General features: G+C 43.7%; 1 protein-coding gene across 4 annotated transcripts in view; it reads right to left on the bottom strand.

The window, feature by feature from the left end:
* DIP2C (disco interacting protein 2 homolog C) overlaps positions 1-15,811 on the bottom strand; it is a 486,706-nt gene that overhangs the window by 46,756 nt on the left and 424,139 nt on the right. For all 4 annotated transcript variants that reach the window (XM_008249365.4, XM_008249367.4, XM_008249368.4 and 1 more), the window contains 2 exons: positions 2,305-2,473; positions 1,346-1,516 (listed from right to left, as the gene is read on the bottom strand). In XM_008249365.4, coding sequence (XP_008247587.1) covers positions 1,346-1,516; positions 2,305-2,473 — 340 coding nt within the window. The remainder of the gene's footprint in view (positions 1-1,345; positions 1,517-2,304; positions 2,474-15,811) is intronic.

Here is a 15,811-nt window from a genome sequence, read left to right as displayed (position 1 = left end):
CTCATAAATTCCTGATTTGTTCTTTACCAGGCAGTCTATGTCGGGGTTACATCTGTTATTGTTGAATTTAGCTAAGGAAGGGATTTCTATATTTCCCATCCTAATGGAAGAAATGGCTACAAACATTTATGAGCAGATAAATGTGAATAGGGAAAATAAAATGTGAATATTTAAAGAACTAGTTTGGTAAGACAAACAATGCAATTCTTTAGGCAGAGGAATTAATTTTAATTATAGCATAAGGTTTACTTGACCTTTGATAGGAATCTGGTAGTTTATAGCTTTTTAAAAAAGAATGAAATTCAACGAGGAGGACAGGTCCTAGGAAAACCTTTTTGTAGGTGTGCTTCCTGCAATGATCGCTTCAGAGACTTGTCACATGGGAGGACAGGAGGTTCCTGCCTCAGACACAGGGGCTGAGGCCACCCTCCAGATCTGGATGAAACCAGACCAGGAGCCTTCCGAGGCTCACTCAAACAGCTGCCAGAAACACGCATCTTTAGGATGGCACGGAAAGGGTGTGAGGGGCAGAGGGGCAGAGGGGCAGAGGGGCAGAGGAAGGTGAGGCCTGCTAGCCCTGCACCTTCCCAGCACTTGGTGTGAGCAAAGCTTCGATTCCTTCCGTGTGTTCACGCCACCAGCTCTGCAGTTCTGCCTGGGGCCGGCTGGCTTTGGGTGGAATCGGAGGAAGGGCTCCGGGGGAGGGCATTCCTGTGTGTTCCCTTTCCCTCCTTTCCACAGCCCGAACCAGCATGGCGCTCTCAGCTGATTGGTGCATTTTAGAAATTCAAAACAAGGGGAAAAAAAAAAACAAAACTGAAGATGGTCATATGAGATGTAATGGAAAAAAAGAAAAAAAAAAAAAAGAACGCACATCTATGTTGGGAGAGCTCCCTCACTTCAACCCAGCTCACAGAAATGCTGGCTGTGTATTACCATGGACCACCATGACAGCAGCCGCCTCCCCAACCTGCTCACACAGTATGACTCCTCCAATGGAAGGGACTGTCCATGCTCATGAGATTAGGTGTTTTAAGAGATGGGATGTCTGCCCACGGTGAAACAGTCTTCTAGTATTTACTAAAAGTCTGACAGTACAGGTCTGGGCAAACTGCTCTGTCACAAAAATTAAAACGTTCCAAGACACAACAAGTGCTCTGAATGTTAACTATGGATAATGGATACCAATGCAGACCATAATTTAAAAAGGAAAAGAAAAAAGTGTGCACCAATCACATGCATTTGTTTTTGAGATATTCTCCTAGCTGCAGCTAACCGTCAGCAAGGGTAAATACACTGTTTACTCTTTTTGACTCAGGTGCTTATTGCGATCAACGAAACTCACCTGCAAGCAAATTGCCAGGTTCACTCTACAGCCAAATGAGGTGCTTACAGCCCGTGGATGGAGGCCCAGGTCTTTGAACAATTTTGAGAATGACTGTGTGAGGGCTATTCGTGGCCGTTCTTCTGCCACAACAACACAGGTCCTTACTCGGGACAAGTCCAGTCCTCGTGCCTAGAAATGATGACAGTGCCACTAGGTCAGCCTTCATCAAGTTTTTTTTAGCTTTGTGTAACCAAGCCTCTTTCCCTTGAAAGCCCATATAAACAACAGAAAATGTAATACACTCTTCATTTTCAGATCTGTGTCCATGGCATTGATTAACTCATTCCAGAATGTTGGGGAAAAACATACACTCATTCAGTATGCTATTACAAACGTATTTTAATCAATGGCAAGAAATAATGGTGACTATCATGCATAGGAAAAAGAATTTGCTAGATAAAACAACCAAAGGACAAGGTTTGGAGAAGAAGTGTTTGAATGCATTTTTTTTTTTTTTTTTTTTTTTTTTACAGGCAGAGTTAGACAGTGAGAGAGACAGAAAGGTCTTCCTTCTGTTGGTTCACCCCCAAAGCCAGGAGCCAGGCACTTCCTCCTGGTCTCCCACGGGGTGCAGGGCCCAAGCACTTGGGCCATCCTCCACTGCACTCCCTGGCCACAGCAGAGAGCTGGCCTGGAAGAGGGGCAACCAGGACAGAATCCAGCGCCCCGACCGGGACTAGAACCGGGGGTGCCGGCGCCACAGGCAGAGGATTAGCCTAGTGAGCTGCGGCACTGGCCAGATTTAGGATCTTTTGAGCAGACCTAATAGGGGCACACACTCATGGCGAAGCAAGTTCTCGCGTGGGAACAGCGGGGACCTCGGCCCGCTGCGGCGAGCAGCTCCAGGGAGGCACCGTCACAGGACATGGGGTGACACAGGACACGGTGAGGACAGGTGAGGGCCCGCGGCCGCTTACCTTGAGGGATTCCGTTTGCGAGCCCAGCCCCTTGGTACACAGCTCCATCACGGAGTACGAGCAAAACGTGTCCCGGACTTTATACTGACTCACGGCGAGCAGCCACAGGGCAGGGTTGCTTTCCAGCTCCGACGGGGGGATCAGAATGGACTGGTGCCCCGAGTACACGCTGCGGAGACACAAGCGGCTGTCAGCGCGCGCTGGGCCACGGACGGGGCCACGGACGGCGCCACGAGGACCCAGGAGAAACAGCGGAAGGGCGGTTTTGTCATTTGGCAGGTGGGAGTGAGGAGACCAGGTGTCTACAGAGAATGAAATCGCGTTCATGACCGCATTCTGGAAAGCACCAGGACTCCGGGGATTAGTCGCTTCCGGTTTGGCCACTGGGCGCACACAGCTTCTCTCAGAGCTGCTGCCTCAGCAAGCCGGGCCGTCTTTCCATGGCCGTCACGTTTTGGTGAAAAGACCCGGATGGGACCGGCGCGCCTGCATGGGGCCAGCGCGGCAAGCGGCGGTGAAAAGAAATGCACCTGCGGCAGCGGCCGAGCACGGATCTGCCAGTTGCTGCGAAGGAGGTGCTGTTGGCACGTGACCGCCAGCCCCACCCAGTAGCTTTGAGCTCAGTGGTTGGGACAGAGACTGCAGAACCGAAAATCGTATGAAACGGCCTTTTAAGAAAAAGGTTAGGGCACTGTGGTGCAGAGTTAAGTGGAAGAAAATTCTAAGCGCCCAAGGTCGTCGGTCTTTTTTAAGTTTGGATTTTTACTTTGATAGGATGCAAACAATCACCAAACAGAAGAACTAAGGCCAGTATAAACATTCTTTAGTTTTTACCTTTATAACGACGGAGCATATTGCGAGGAACAAGAAAAAGTGGTATTACACAAAGAGCCTTCGAAAAGTTCAAGGTAGATTGCACACCATGAAAAACATCAGGCATGGACATCAAAGATTCTGTCCCACAACAAACTTCCTACTTGGCCATGGACGTTTTGAAGCACTCTAAAATACTTCAGTTCCTCATCAATTCGTGGAATAAGCGTAGGATTAAAATAATGAAATATTTGCCCAAATTGTATTTTAAATGAAGGTTTTAATTTTTTGTTTACTATGCTGTCAACATTGTTACCATCTATTATAATAAAACAGTTGAGATGTTTAAATAAAAGGAATTTTCCAGCTACACAAAATTTCATTCATGAAATAGGACATGGGGCCTCAGTAACTGATGTGTTACAATACTAAAGCCAATTTTTCTTTAATGTGGCCAATCTTATTTTTAAAAATTCTTTTTTTTTTTTTTTTGACAGGCAGAGTGGACAGTGAGAAGAGACAGAGAGAAAGGTCTTCCTTTTCTGTTGTTTCACCCTCCAATGGCCGCTGTGGCTGGTGTGCTGCGGCCGGTGCACCACGCTGATCCGAAGCCAGGAGCCAGGTGCTTTTCCTGGTCTCCCATGCAGGTGCAGGGCCCAAGCACTTGGGCCATCCTCCACTGCACTCCCGGGCCACAGCAGAGAGCTGGCCTGGAAGAGGGGCAACCGGGACAGAATCCAGCGCCCCGACCGGGACTAGAACCTCGTGTGCCAGCGCTGCTAGGTGGAGGATTAGCCTAGTGAGCCGCGGCGAAGGCCATGGAAAATTATTAAAGGACTGTGACAGAGGACATTTTGGGGGTAAGTTTCTATTTCTCCCTTCATTTTTCTATATTAGAGTTTCCTTTATTAAAAGGAAATTTAACAAACACTGACCTTTTCTGTGGCCTTTTCAACGGGTTTAATCATTTGAAACTAAGAAGTTGGTCACAGAATTTGTGTGTGTGTGTGTGTATGAGAGAGAGAGAGAGCGGGAGACACAGAGAGAAATATCAGCCCTCAAATCATTACTGTCATAAATAAGCTATTTTTGTCTTAATATTTAAAGTTTTATTGTGGTATAACAAAGATCATATACAATTTACCATTTTTACAATTTCTAAATGTAAATTGTGGTGGCATTAATGACGCTCCCAGTGATGTGCAACCATCACCTCTACCTACTTCCAAAACTTGTTCTTCACCCTCAACTGAAACTCCATGGCCATTTAGCAGTAATTACCCATTCTTTTCTACTCCACCCCTGGGAACTCTCCAATCTGTTTCTGTCTCCATGAATCTGCCTACTCTAGGCATCTCATATAAGTGCAACCACAGAGTATTTGTCCTTTTCTGTCTGTCATATTTCACTTAGCAAACTATTTTTGAGGCTCATCTGCACTGTAGCATGTGTCAGAATTTTCTGTCATTTTATGGCTAGATAATAACTGTTATGTGTATGTCACTTTTTATCCACTCATCCACTGGTGGACACTTTGCTGGTTTCCACCTTTGCCAACTGTGAATAAAGCTCAATGAATACTGTATCATTATTTGAGTACCTCTTATCGGTTTTTTGGGGGGAGTATACTCCTAGGAGTAGAAGTACTGCTGTATATGATAACTTTGTGGTTAACTTTTTGAGGACTCATCAAACTGTGTTCTATGGCAGCTTCACCATTTAACCACTGGCATGTGTACAAGTTCCAAATTTTTCCACATGTTTGCCAACATTTGCTATTTTCCAAGTTTTTGATGATAGCCATTGTAGTGGCTATGAAGCAACATCTCACTTAATTTGCATTCCCTATGGAAATCTACAAGCTACTTTTATAATTACCATATCAAAATCAACTTGAAAATTATAACATTCAATTTTAAAGTTTTTTTAATTAATATTTGTCTTTGGAAAATTAGGTCAGCAAAGATCACTTTATAAGTTACAGGATACAATATATAAAAAGGTAGCACTTTTATACCAATAAAAATAAAATAAATTTTATTTATTTTATTATGGATTAGAGAATTAATATCATTAAAATGAACACATTACTCAAAGTGATCTACAGATTCAGTGCAATCATAATCAAATACCAATGATGTTTTTCAGAATAGAAAACAGAGAAGACCAAGAGTAATCCTTGGGGGTCTGGAGACTGGGTAGATAAGCATCACAATACCTGACTTCAAAATATACCACAAAGCTCCAGTGGCCAAAACAGCATGGTGCTGGCATAAAAACAGACTTACAGACCAACTGGAACAGAGTAGAGAATGGAGAAACCAGTCCATATAAATGCTGCCAACTGATTTTTGACAAAGTCATCAATAAAATACACTGGAGAAAGGACAATCATTTCAGTAAATGGTGCTGTGAAAACTGGCTATCAGATCCAATTATATTCCTACTTTTCACCATACACAAAAGTTGGCTCAAAAGTCCTAAAATTTTGAAACCAGAAGAAACATAGGTGAAGCACTTCAGTACTGTGTATAAACAAAGATCTTTTGGATGAGGCCCCCCAAAGAACAGGCAGTGAGAGTGAAAATAGATGACATTTTACCAAACTAAGAATCTTCCACACAGAAAAACAGAGTGAAAAGCCGACCAGCAAAATGGGAGGAAATATTTTCAAACTATGCATTTGACAAGGTACTAATATTCAGGATACATAAAGCTAGCTCAACAATTCAACAGCAAAAAATTAAACAATCCAATTTTCAAATGGGCATAGGATATGAATAAAAATTCTTTAAAAAGACAAATTATCAACAAATATATGAAAAATGCTCCATGTCACTAATCACCAGGGAGCTGCAAATCAAAACCATAATGAGATACCACCTCACCCTGCTCAGAATGGCTATTATCAAAGAGACAAAAATAACAAATGCTGATGAGGACGTAGAGAAAAGGGAACTCTTATATACTGTTGGTAGGACTGTAAACAGTACACCCATTGTGGAAAACAATGAGATTCCTTTAAAAAAAAAAAAAAAACCTGAAAACCAAACTATCATATGATCTAGCAATACCACTCCTGGCATATATTCAAAGGAAAGGAAATCACTACATCACAGGGACATCTGTGCTCCCATGTTTACTGCAGCACTATTCACAACAGCCAAGATGTGGAATCGTCTCGGGTGAATGGATAATGTGGAACATATACACAATGGACTACTATTCTCCCATGAAGAGAATGACATCCTGTCAGCTGCATCAATGTGGAGGAACTGGAGGAGGACATGTTCAAACTCATTTGTGGAAAGGAAAAAACTGATCTCATAGAAGAGACTGGAATAGTAGTCACTAGGGACTGGAAAGGGTAGGGAAAGGAGGGATGGAAAGAGGTTAGATAGACGGAATTAGTGTGGAATTCTAAAGCCCAGCAATGTAACCAGTCTACAACAATCTGTGATATATTTCAAACTGTGGAAGAATCTGAAGGTTACCAACCCATAGAAATACTTAATGTCTGAGGGGATGGAAATGCTAATTACCCTAATTTGATCATTACACCTTATGTAGATAGCCGCAGTACCTCATAAATATGTATACAAATATTACATGTAAATAAAAAATTCCAAAAAACATTTTACAATGAGGTTAGAGATTCAATGGTATTACAACATATATTCATATATTCATATATTTGGCGCACCTAAAGACTTTCAAATACTTATTACAAGTAACATCTTAACAAACTAAACTTCTGTACCCAGCTCTTGGATTTTGTGAAACTAAACTTTCATTCAGATGTTCTTTTATCCAAATCCAAGGTTCTTTAAAACCAGTGTCCCTCTCTCTCTCTCTCTGATTTAGAAAGCCAACCCAAAAAGAATTTTCCAACATGTTTTTCACTTTTAACGTTTACCACTCATTATTATTTTTTTAAGATTTATGTATTTATTTGAAAGTCAGAGTTAAACAGAAAGAGAAAGAGAGGCAGAGAGAGAGAGAGGTCTTCCATCCACTAGTTCACTTCCCAACTGGCCTCAATGGCCAGAGCTAAGCTGATCCAAAGCCAGGAGCCAGGTGCTTGTTCTGGGTCTCCCACGGAGGTGCAGGGGCCCAAGCACTTGGGCCATCTTCTGCTGCTTTCCCAGGCCATAGCACAGAGCTGGATCAGAAATGGAGCAGCCAGGACTCGAACTGGTGCCCATATGGGAGGCTGGCACTGCAGGCAGCGGCTTTACCCACTGTGCCACAGTGCCAGCCCCATCACTCATTATTCTTAAAATAACCTTCCAAGGGGCCACTTTTGTGGCACAGAGGGTTAAGCCACTGCCTGTGGTGCCAGCAGCCCATATCAAAGGACCAGTTCAAGTCCTGGCTGCTCTACTTCCAATCCAACTCCCTGCTAGCATGCCTGAGAAAGCAGCGGAAGATGGCCCAAGTATTTGGGGCCCTGCCATCTACATGGTTGAGCTGGATGGAGTTCCTAGCTCCTGGCATTGGCCTGGAGCAGCTCTGGCTGTTGAAACCATTTGGAGAGTGAACTAGTGGATGGAAGATCTCTCTTGCTCTCTCTCTCAATTCTGCCAAATAATTAAATCTTTACAAAAAAAAAAAAAGAAGAAAGAAAGAAAGAAAGAAAGAAAGAAAGAAAGAAAGAAAGAAAGAAAGAAAGAAAGAAAGAAAGAAAGAAAGAAAGAAAAGAGAAGTTCCCCAGAACCATCCACTTAGGGTTTGAAAGAAAAGTCCCATCTCCTTGGCTCCAACAGCATAGGTTGGTGGATGCCTTACGCCTCCTCCACTGTCTCCACACAGGTCCTATGCAACAGGTTTTGTAGACCAGTCTTATTTCCAGGATCTGTCACAGCTGAGACACACATAACCCTACTCTCCCATCTCCCACTAGGACCTTCACCAGTGGATCTTATCCCAGCCTTTTTCCTATGATGGGCAGTATCTCTCCTTGCTAGTACTTGCTGTTACTATTTTCAGTCTCACTGCCACAACACAGCACTCCATAATCGCCGATCGAAGCTGATCCGAAGCCGGGAGCCAGGTGCTTCTCCTGGTCTCCCACACGGGTGCAGGGCCCAAGCACTTAGGCCATCCTCCACTGCCTTCCAGGGCCACAGCAGAGAGCTGGCCTGGAAGAGGGGCAACCGGGACAGAATCCGGCGCCCCGATCGGGACTAGAACCGGGTGTGCTGGCGCCGCTAGGTGGAGGATTAGCCTAGTGAGCCACAGCACCGGCCTAGATTGTTTCTTATTAGCTAATGTGCCGACTCCAGTTGGAAACCTCTAGGCAGCACTGAGCAGGAAGAAATAAAAACCATGGAAAACTTACCTCTGCTGAATGGATATTAGGAGAATCTAAGGGGCTCCATACGGGGTCACACACCAGGTAAAAAGTCCAAGATCTAACGAGCCTACACATTATACCTTAACTACCCACTCTGAGATGTGACAGAACACAGTGCTTATGTTAACACCAAATGCTATTCAACCGGATCATGAATCAGAGTTAACAATAAGGCTTTAATTAGAGTTTCCTGTATGCCTTTTATTGCAGCTCGGATTAAAACAGCGACTTCACACTACACACTTCATATTTCCATGTCAGGTACCAAACATGACCATGACAATCAGTTCCATACTGTTCCCATGACTGCTTCTTAGATGTTCTCATAAAGAGACCCAAACTGAAGAAAATTGAACACGAATAACCCACACTAGCATTCTCAAGATTATCCAACAAGATGAATTCATGATCTGCTTGGTCAGAAGTGTTAGCACTGGAAAGGGGTTGGGTCCAGACAAGAGAAATTTCAAGCACAGCTGTGAAAATTAAGTACAGTTTCACTTCTCTCCTCAACCCCATAACTAAGGAGGTAACGTTATGAAGAAGTCAATAAATCCTGGCAATAGAAGACAAACCAAAAACCTCTTGAATTTTCTACTTGCCCTTTCCTTGTGCAATCCAATAAATTCTGATGAACTGCTGCACTTAATGGTCCATATTACTTTTTTGGGGCACTGGTGCTAAATATACTCATGAACAAAACAAATCCACTTAAGAGCAGACTGCTTGCACTGAAGAAATTATTTTCCATGAATTTCTGGAAACTGACCTGCTGTAGCTTAGGTCTTAAAATGAACACAATAAATAAAAAAGACATTTTGGCACCTAATATAGATTTGCATATTACTAATTCAGGGGCTTCACACTACCAACCCAACAAAATATGGAGTTGGAAACTATCCAGAAAATGCGCAACACAGCCAAACGTCACCCTGAGGGTTCCATGGCTGTGGTGCTTCACCAGCAAGCTCTCACTACACATTCTGGGTATCCCAATGACACATGTATTTCTTTCTTTTTTTTTTTTTTTTTTTTTATCTTTTATTTAATGAATATAAATTTCCAAAGTACGACTCATGGGTTACAATGGCTTCCCCCCCATACCGTCCCTCCCACCAACAACCCTCCCCTTTCCCACTCCCTCTCCCCTTCCATTCACATCAAGATTCATTTTCGATTATCTTAATATACAGAAGATCAGCTTAGTATACCTTAAGTAAGTATTTCAACAGTTTGCTCCCACACAGAAACATAAAGTGAAAAATAATAGATGATTTTTTTTAAATGATGATGAAATCAGATCAGACCTATTGTCATGTTTAATCAAAGTGAGAGTCAAGTTGGGAATTGAAAATTTCTTTCTTTTTTTTTTTTTTTTTTTTTTTTTTTACAGAAGATCAGTTTAGTGTACATTAAGTAAAGATTTCAGTCGTTTGCACCCCCATAGAAACACAAAGTGAAATATACTGTTTGAGTACTCGTTATAGCATTAAGCCTCAGTGTACAGCACGTTAAGGACCGAGATCCTACATGAGGAGTAAGTGCACAGTGACTCCTGTTGTTGACTTTACCAATTGACACTCCTGTTTATGGCATCAGTAATCTCCCTATGCACCAGTTATGAGTTTCCAAGGCTATGGAAGCCCCTTGAGTTCTCCGACTCTTATCTTGTTTAGACACGGTCATAGTCAAAGTGGAGGTTCTCTCCTCCCTTCAGAGAAAGGCACCTCCCTCTTTGAAGACCTGTTCTTTCCACTGGGATCTCACTCACAGAGATCTTTTTGCCAGAGTGTCTTGGCTTTCCATGCCTGAAATACTCTCATGGGCTTGTCAGCCAGATCCGAGTGCCTTTAGGGCTGATTCTGAGGCCAGAGTGCTATTTAGGACATCCGCCATTCTATGAGTCTGCTGAGTATCTCACTTCCCAGACACATGTATTTCTAAGTGCCACCATTTCTGTAGAGGTATACTTTGTATACTCTAAGTCATTCACTTTAAGCGTAGATTTAAATGAATTATCATAAGCCTGCAGAATGGAAGACTTCCGCTTCCATAGGCTTCCCAAGCCTGACTCCCCAGGAAACCCACAGAGAAGCTTGTTGAAGGAAAAGTACATTCTCAGTGTGAATCACTAAAACACAGCAGCTTGAAGGGGTCATCCAGGTTGCACTCAGCCTGTATTTCAGAAACATCTTTCCCGCAAATCCATTCAGAAGTCACAGCATCACAGCATTCCCACGATCGCCTCTGCAGTCATAACCAAATGTACAGCGACTATAAACCTCTTTATTTTCTGAAATCCTCCGAAGAAAGAGATCCCAATGGTTTTGCTTCCAAAACATCACACACACACACACACACACACCCCTCTCTTAGGTCTTTGAGGTATAATCACTAATATGAAGGCTAAAAATACTAAAAATGTCCCTATCATGCAATTCTGTAGATGTGGGACTGTGGCAGGGCCGGAGACGCACTGAAGGTATAGAGTTTAAGGAGGGATCAACCCCTCTTAAAGCCGTGCAAGCAAGTGCACGAGGAGGGCGTGGAAGACATCACAGTTCTAGAGCAGCCAGTCTGCTGTATCAGAGGCCAGGCAGGAGGAGGAGAGCATCCACATAGGGCAGCCAGGCAAGGAGAGGCAGTGTAGAGGGCAGGCAACAGTGGAGGGAGATTGACTTCATACAGGAGTGTTAAAAATAAGTGTGAATTTTCAAAAGAATGGAGCATGTGTGTGCTGCTTGTAAGCATGAGTGAATGCATGTGCACACACTCCCCAGCTCTGTTCACAAAAGGACAGGAAGCAGCCACATCCGAGTAGCAATGAGCATGCCTGGCATCCCTATCTTGGCTATTAAATATCAGTTTCCTCTCAGATGAACTAGAGGCCTGTATTAGTCACCTTTTGTGCTACAGTAAAGAAATACCTGAAGCTGGCTGCTACTTTATAAAGAAAAGGGGTTTATTTTGGCTCATAGTAAGACCCAGAAACCCCAGCAGGTGGCTGGCAGAGTTCCAAGATAATGCAAGAGGCAGGGAGCACATGTGTATGCCTCTGGCGTGTGTCCGTCTGTCTTTTAGCCACCACTATAAAAGTCATGGGGATTTCACCTTAACACCTTATCTAGTCCTAATCACTTTCTACAGGCCTCCTCTGAATATCATGTATTAAGCTTCCACCCTCTTAGCAGCATTAGCGAAAGACTCAACTCCTGTGTGAGTTCAGGGGGACATATCGTATTCGTTCATTTAGTGCAGGCTCCTTTGAGGGACGACGGGACTCAGATCTGTACACGAATGTCAAATGGGACCTTGTTGAAAGGGCTCCCACTGGCCAAAAGGGGAAAACTGTGCATCAAAATAGCATTTTGAATTAAAAAAAGGAAATTATCAGGTATAATTATACGAGAAAATGGAAAGCTTGATGAGGGACAAGGATTTGTATAGCAGCCAGCCATTAAATAGCTCTTTTTTAATTTAATTTTTAAAAGATTTTATTTATTCAAGAGGTAGAGTTACAGACAGTGAGAGAGAGACACAGAGAGAGAGAGAGAGACAGACAGAGAGAGAGACACAGAGAGAGACAGAGATTCCATTGGTTCACTCCCCAAATGGCCGCAATGGCTGGAGCTGCGTTGATCCAAAGCAAGGAGCCAGGAGCTTCCTCCAGATCGTCATGCAGGTGCAGGGGCCTAAGGACTTGGGCCGTCTTCTACTGCTTTCCCAGCCCATAGCAGAGAGCTGGACTGGAAGAGGAGCAGCCGGGACTAGAACTGGTGCCCATCTGGGATGCCAATGCTGCAGGCAGAGGATTAACCTACTGTGCCATGGCGCCACTCCGAAATAGTTCTTTTTTAAATTTTTTATTATTTATTTTTTATTTTTTTGACAGGCAGAGTGGACAATGAGAGAGAGAGAGACAGAGAGAAAGGTCTTCCTTTGCCGTTGGTTCACCCTCCAATGGCTGCCACGGCCGGCGCACTGCGGCCGGCGCACCGCGGCCGGCGCACCGCGCTGATCTGATGGCAGGAGCCAGGTGCTTCTCCTGGTCTCCCATGGGGTGCAGGACCCAAGCACTTGGGCCATCCTCCACTGCACTCCTGGGCCACAGCAGAGAGCTGGCCTGGAAGAGGGTCAACTGGGACAGAATCCGGCGCCCCGACCGGGACTAGAACCCGGTGTGCCGGTGCCGCAAGGCGGAGGATTAGCCTATTGAGCTGTGGCGCCGGGCCCGAAATAGTTCTTAATCATAAAGGAGAAAAGAAAAACTTCATAGACAAGCGCTGAGGTCAGATATCCTCAGTAACGGTGCAGAGCCAGCATCGCTGGCCGGGCTGCATGAAGAGAACACGACCACGGCTCCTCTGATGTCCCTGCCCAAGACGCTCCACCTGGATGCAATCCTCAGCAAACACCAGACGCCTGTGTCGAGTGACCCTTGAGAACTCCACTGCCCGTGATCTTTCCAGAGCTGGCCTACCAGATTCAGGGGGAGGAGCCCAAGCGATGAGAGCTCGGATGCAGTGTGCAGGTCTGAGCGGGATCCCTTTTGTATAAAAGATGTGATGGGGACAACTGGCAAAACTTGAATAGGGTCAGAGCATGGATGGAGGAAATGTTACCGGTTTTCTGATTTTGACGGATTTAATTGTTTTTTTTTTGTTTGTTTGTTTGTTTTTTTGTTTTTTTTGTATGAAAATATAACTTGCTTGCTGGAACTGTCCCCTGAAATATTTGGAATTGATGGGTTGTCAGGTTGGTGACTCACTGTCAAATGATTCAGGACCAAAAAACAAAAGTCACTTTGAAAATATTTACAGCTTTTCTATAGCTTTGTGATGGTAGGGAAGTTTTTTAAAAATCCAAATAATTTTTTGTATATCTTCACCCTAACATTCCCTTCATATGTAAAATAGATTATTTAGGGGCGGGTGCTGTGGCATAGCGGATAAAGCCGCTGCCTGCATTGCCAGCATCCCATATGGGCACCAGTTTGAGTCCTAGCTGCTCTACTTCCAATCCAGCTCTCTGCTATGGCCTGGGAAAGCAGCAGAAGATGGCCCTAGTCCTTGGGCCCCTGCACCTGCGTGGGAGACCCAGAACAAGCACATGGCTCCTGGCTTCAGATCAGTGCAGCTCCAGCAGTTGCAAGCCATCTAGGGAGTGAACCAGCAGATGGAAGACCTCTTTCTTTCTCTGCCTCTGCCTCTTTGTAACTCTGCCTTTCAAAAATATAAATAAATCTTTAAAAAATAGATTATTTATCAGAGAATCATTGCTATAATGGAATTATTTCAAATTTTTTTTCATAAAGGAATAGTTAGAGATGAGGAGAAACAGAGAGTTATCTGCCACCCACTGGTTCACTCCCCAAATGGTTGCAATGGCCTGAGGTGGGCCAGGCCGAAACCAGGAGCCCAGAGCTTCCTCCAGGTTTCCCACATGGATGCAGGGGCCCAAGCACCTGGGGCATCCTGTGCTGCCCTCTCAGGGGCATTAGCAGGGAGCTGGATCAGAAGTGGAGCAGCCAGGACTTGAACTGGCACCCACATGGAATGCTGGCATCGCAGGCAGAGGCTTAACCCGCTATGTCACAACACCGGCCACTCAAAATATTTTTAATATAATACTGCATGTTTTTAAAATTTTATTTATTTATTTATTTTTTAAAGGCAGAGTTAGTGAGAGAGAGACAAAGAGAAAGGTCTTCCTTCTGTTGGTTCACCCCCCAAAGGCTGCTGCGGCTGGCACACAGTGCTGATCCGAAGCCAGGAGCCAGGTGCTTCCTCCTGGTTTCCCATGTGGGTGCAGGGCCCAGGCACTTGGGCCATCCTCCACTGCCTTCCCAGGCCACAGCAGAGAGCTTGACTGGAAGAGGACCAACCGGGACAGAACCCAGTGCCCCAACCGGGACTAGAACCCGGGGTGCCGGCGCCACAGGTGGAGGATTGGCCTAGTGAGCCACGGCAACAGCCATACTGCATGTTTTTAAAAACTGTGTCAATCTGTTTTCATAGCTTGGAATATTCAGTATTATTGAGATGGGACCTCTCCCCAAAGTTGTAAGTAGATCCAATAGAATCCTTTTCAGAATCTCAGCAGGCTTTTTTTTTTAAATTGGTAGAAATCAGTAACATGATCCTAAAATAAATATAAAGGACTCATAATAGCCAAAAGAATTTTGACACAGAGTAACAAAACTGGAGAATACCTGCTCCCACTTCCTTATCTTAAAAATGACCATAAGCTACAATAACCAGGCTGTATGTGGTACTGGTAGGGAAATATACTGATTCATGCCTGAAACAGAATTGAGAATCCAGAAACAAATCTTGTATTTATGACCAATTGATTTTTTTTTAACAAAGATACCAAAGTATTTCAATGAAGAAGAGATAATCTTCTCAATTAATGATGCTGAGAAAATTTGACATCTACATTCAGAAAGATTAAACCTTTACATCTAAATGTGTGAATTAAGATTAGGGGTCTCAATGTAAGATTAGGGGTCTCAATGTAAGATTGAAAATTCAGGAGAAAACATGCATTCTTTGTAGTCTTGAGTTAGGCAAAATTCTTAAGTGCAACTCCAAAGGTATAATACATAAATGAAATATTAATAAATTGAACTTAAACAAAACTTGTGACTTTTGCATATCAAAAGGCGATTAAGAAAGTGAACCGACAAACCACAGTGTGGGAAAAAAAGACATTTGAAAATCAGATATCTTGTGTAGTTCTTCTAATTAGAAGTATAAGAAACTCTTAAAACTCAAACAGTGAGAAGATGAGCAATGTAATTTAAAGATGGACAAGATATTTCATCCAAGGAAACCATACAAATGGCCAATAACCTCATGAAAAGATGTCCAGTGTTCATTATGGAAACACAAATCAAAATCGCAGTGGGTTACTACTCTTCACTCACTACAGCAGCTATAACCAAACAGACCAAATCATGAAGCTGGGAGGCTCATATTACCTGACTCCAAAGTTGCATCACAAAACAACAGTAATCCAGAATGTGGACAAACTGGAATTCTCCTATGCTGTTGATAGAAATGTAATCTGGAGAAGCATTTTTACTGTGTGGCCCTTCGCTTCCATCCTGTCATCCCCCAACAGGAAAGGAAATGTGTGTCCACACAAAGACGTGATGTGATTGTTCCCAGGAACCATGGTCACAAGGAAGCAATCCAGATGTCTGCCAGTGGGTGCATGGGCAAACAGTATTTGTCATATCTACACAAGGAAGCACTACTAAAATGTCAGTGAACATCAGAGGTATTACACAAAGTGAAAGAGGCCAGGCTCACAATATTATGTGATTGTGTTATA

Source organism: Oryctolagus cuniculus, chromosome 13 (genome assembly GCF_964237555.1).
Source record: "Oryctolagus cuniculus chromosome 13, mOryCun1.1, whole genome shotgun sequence".
NCBI lineage: Eukaryota > Metazoa > Chordata > Mammalia > Lagomorpha > Leporidae > Oryctolagus > Oryctolagus cuniculus.
The sequence above is the reverse complement of the archived record's forward strand: the minus strand, read 5'-3'. Positions and strand labels throughout refer to the sequence as shown.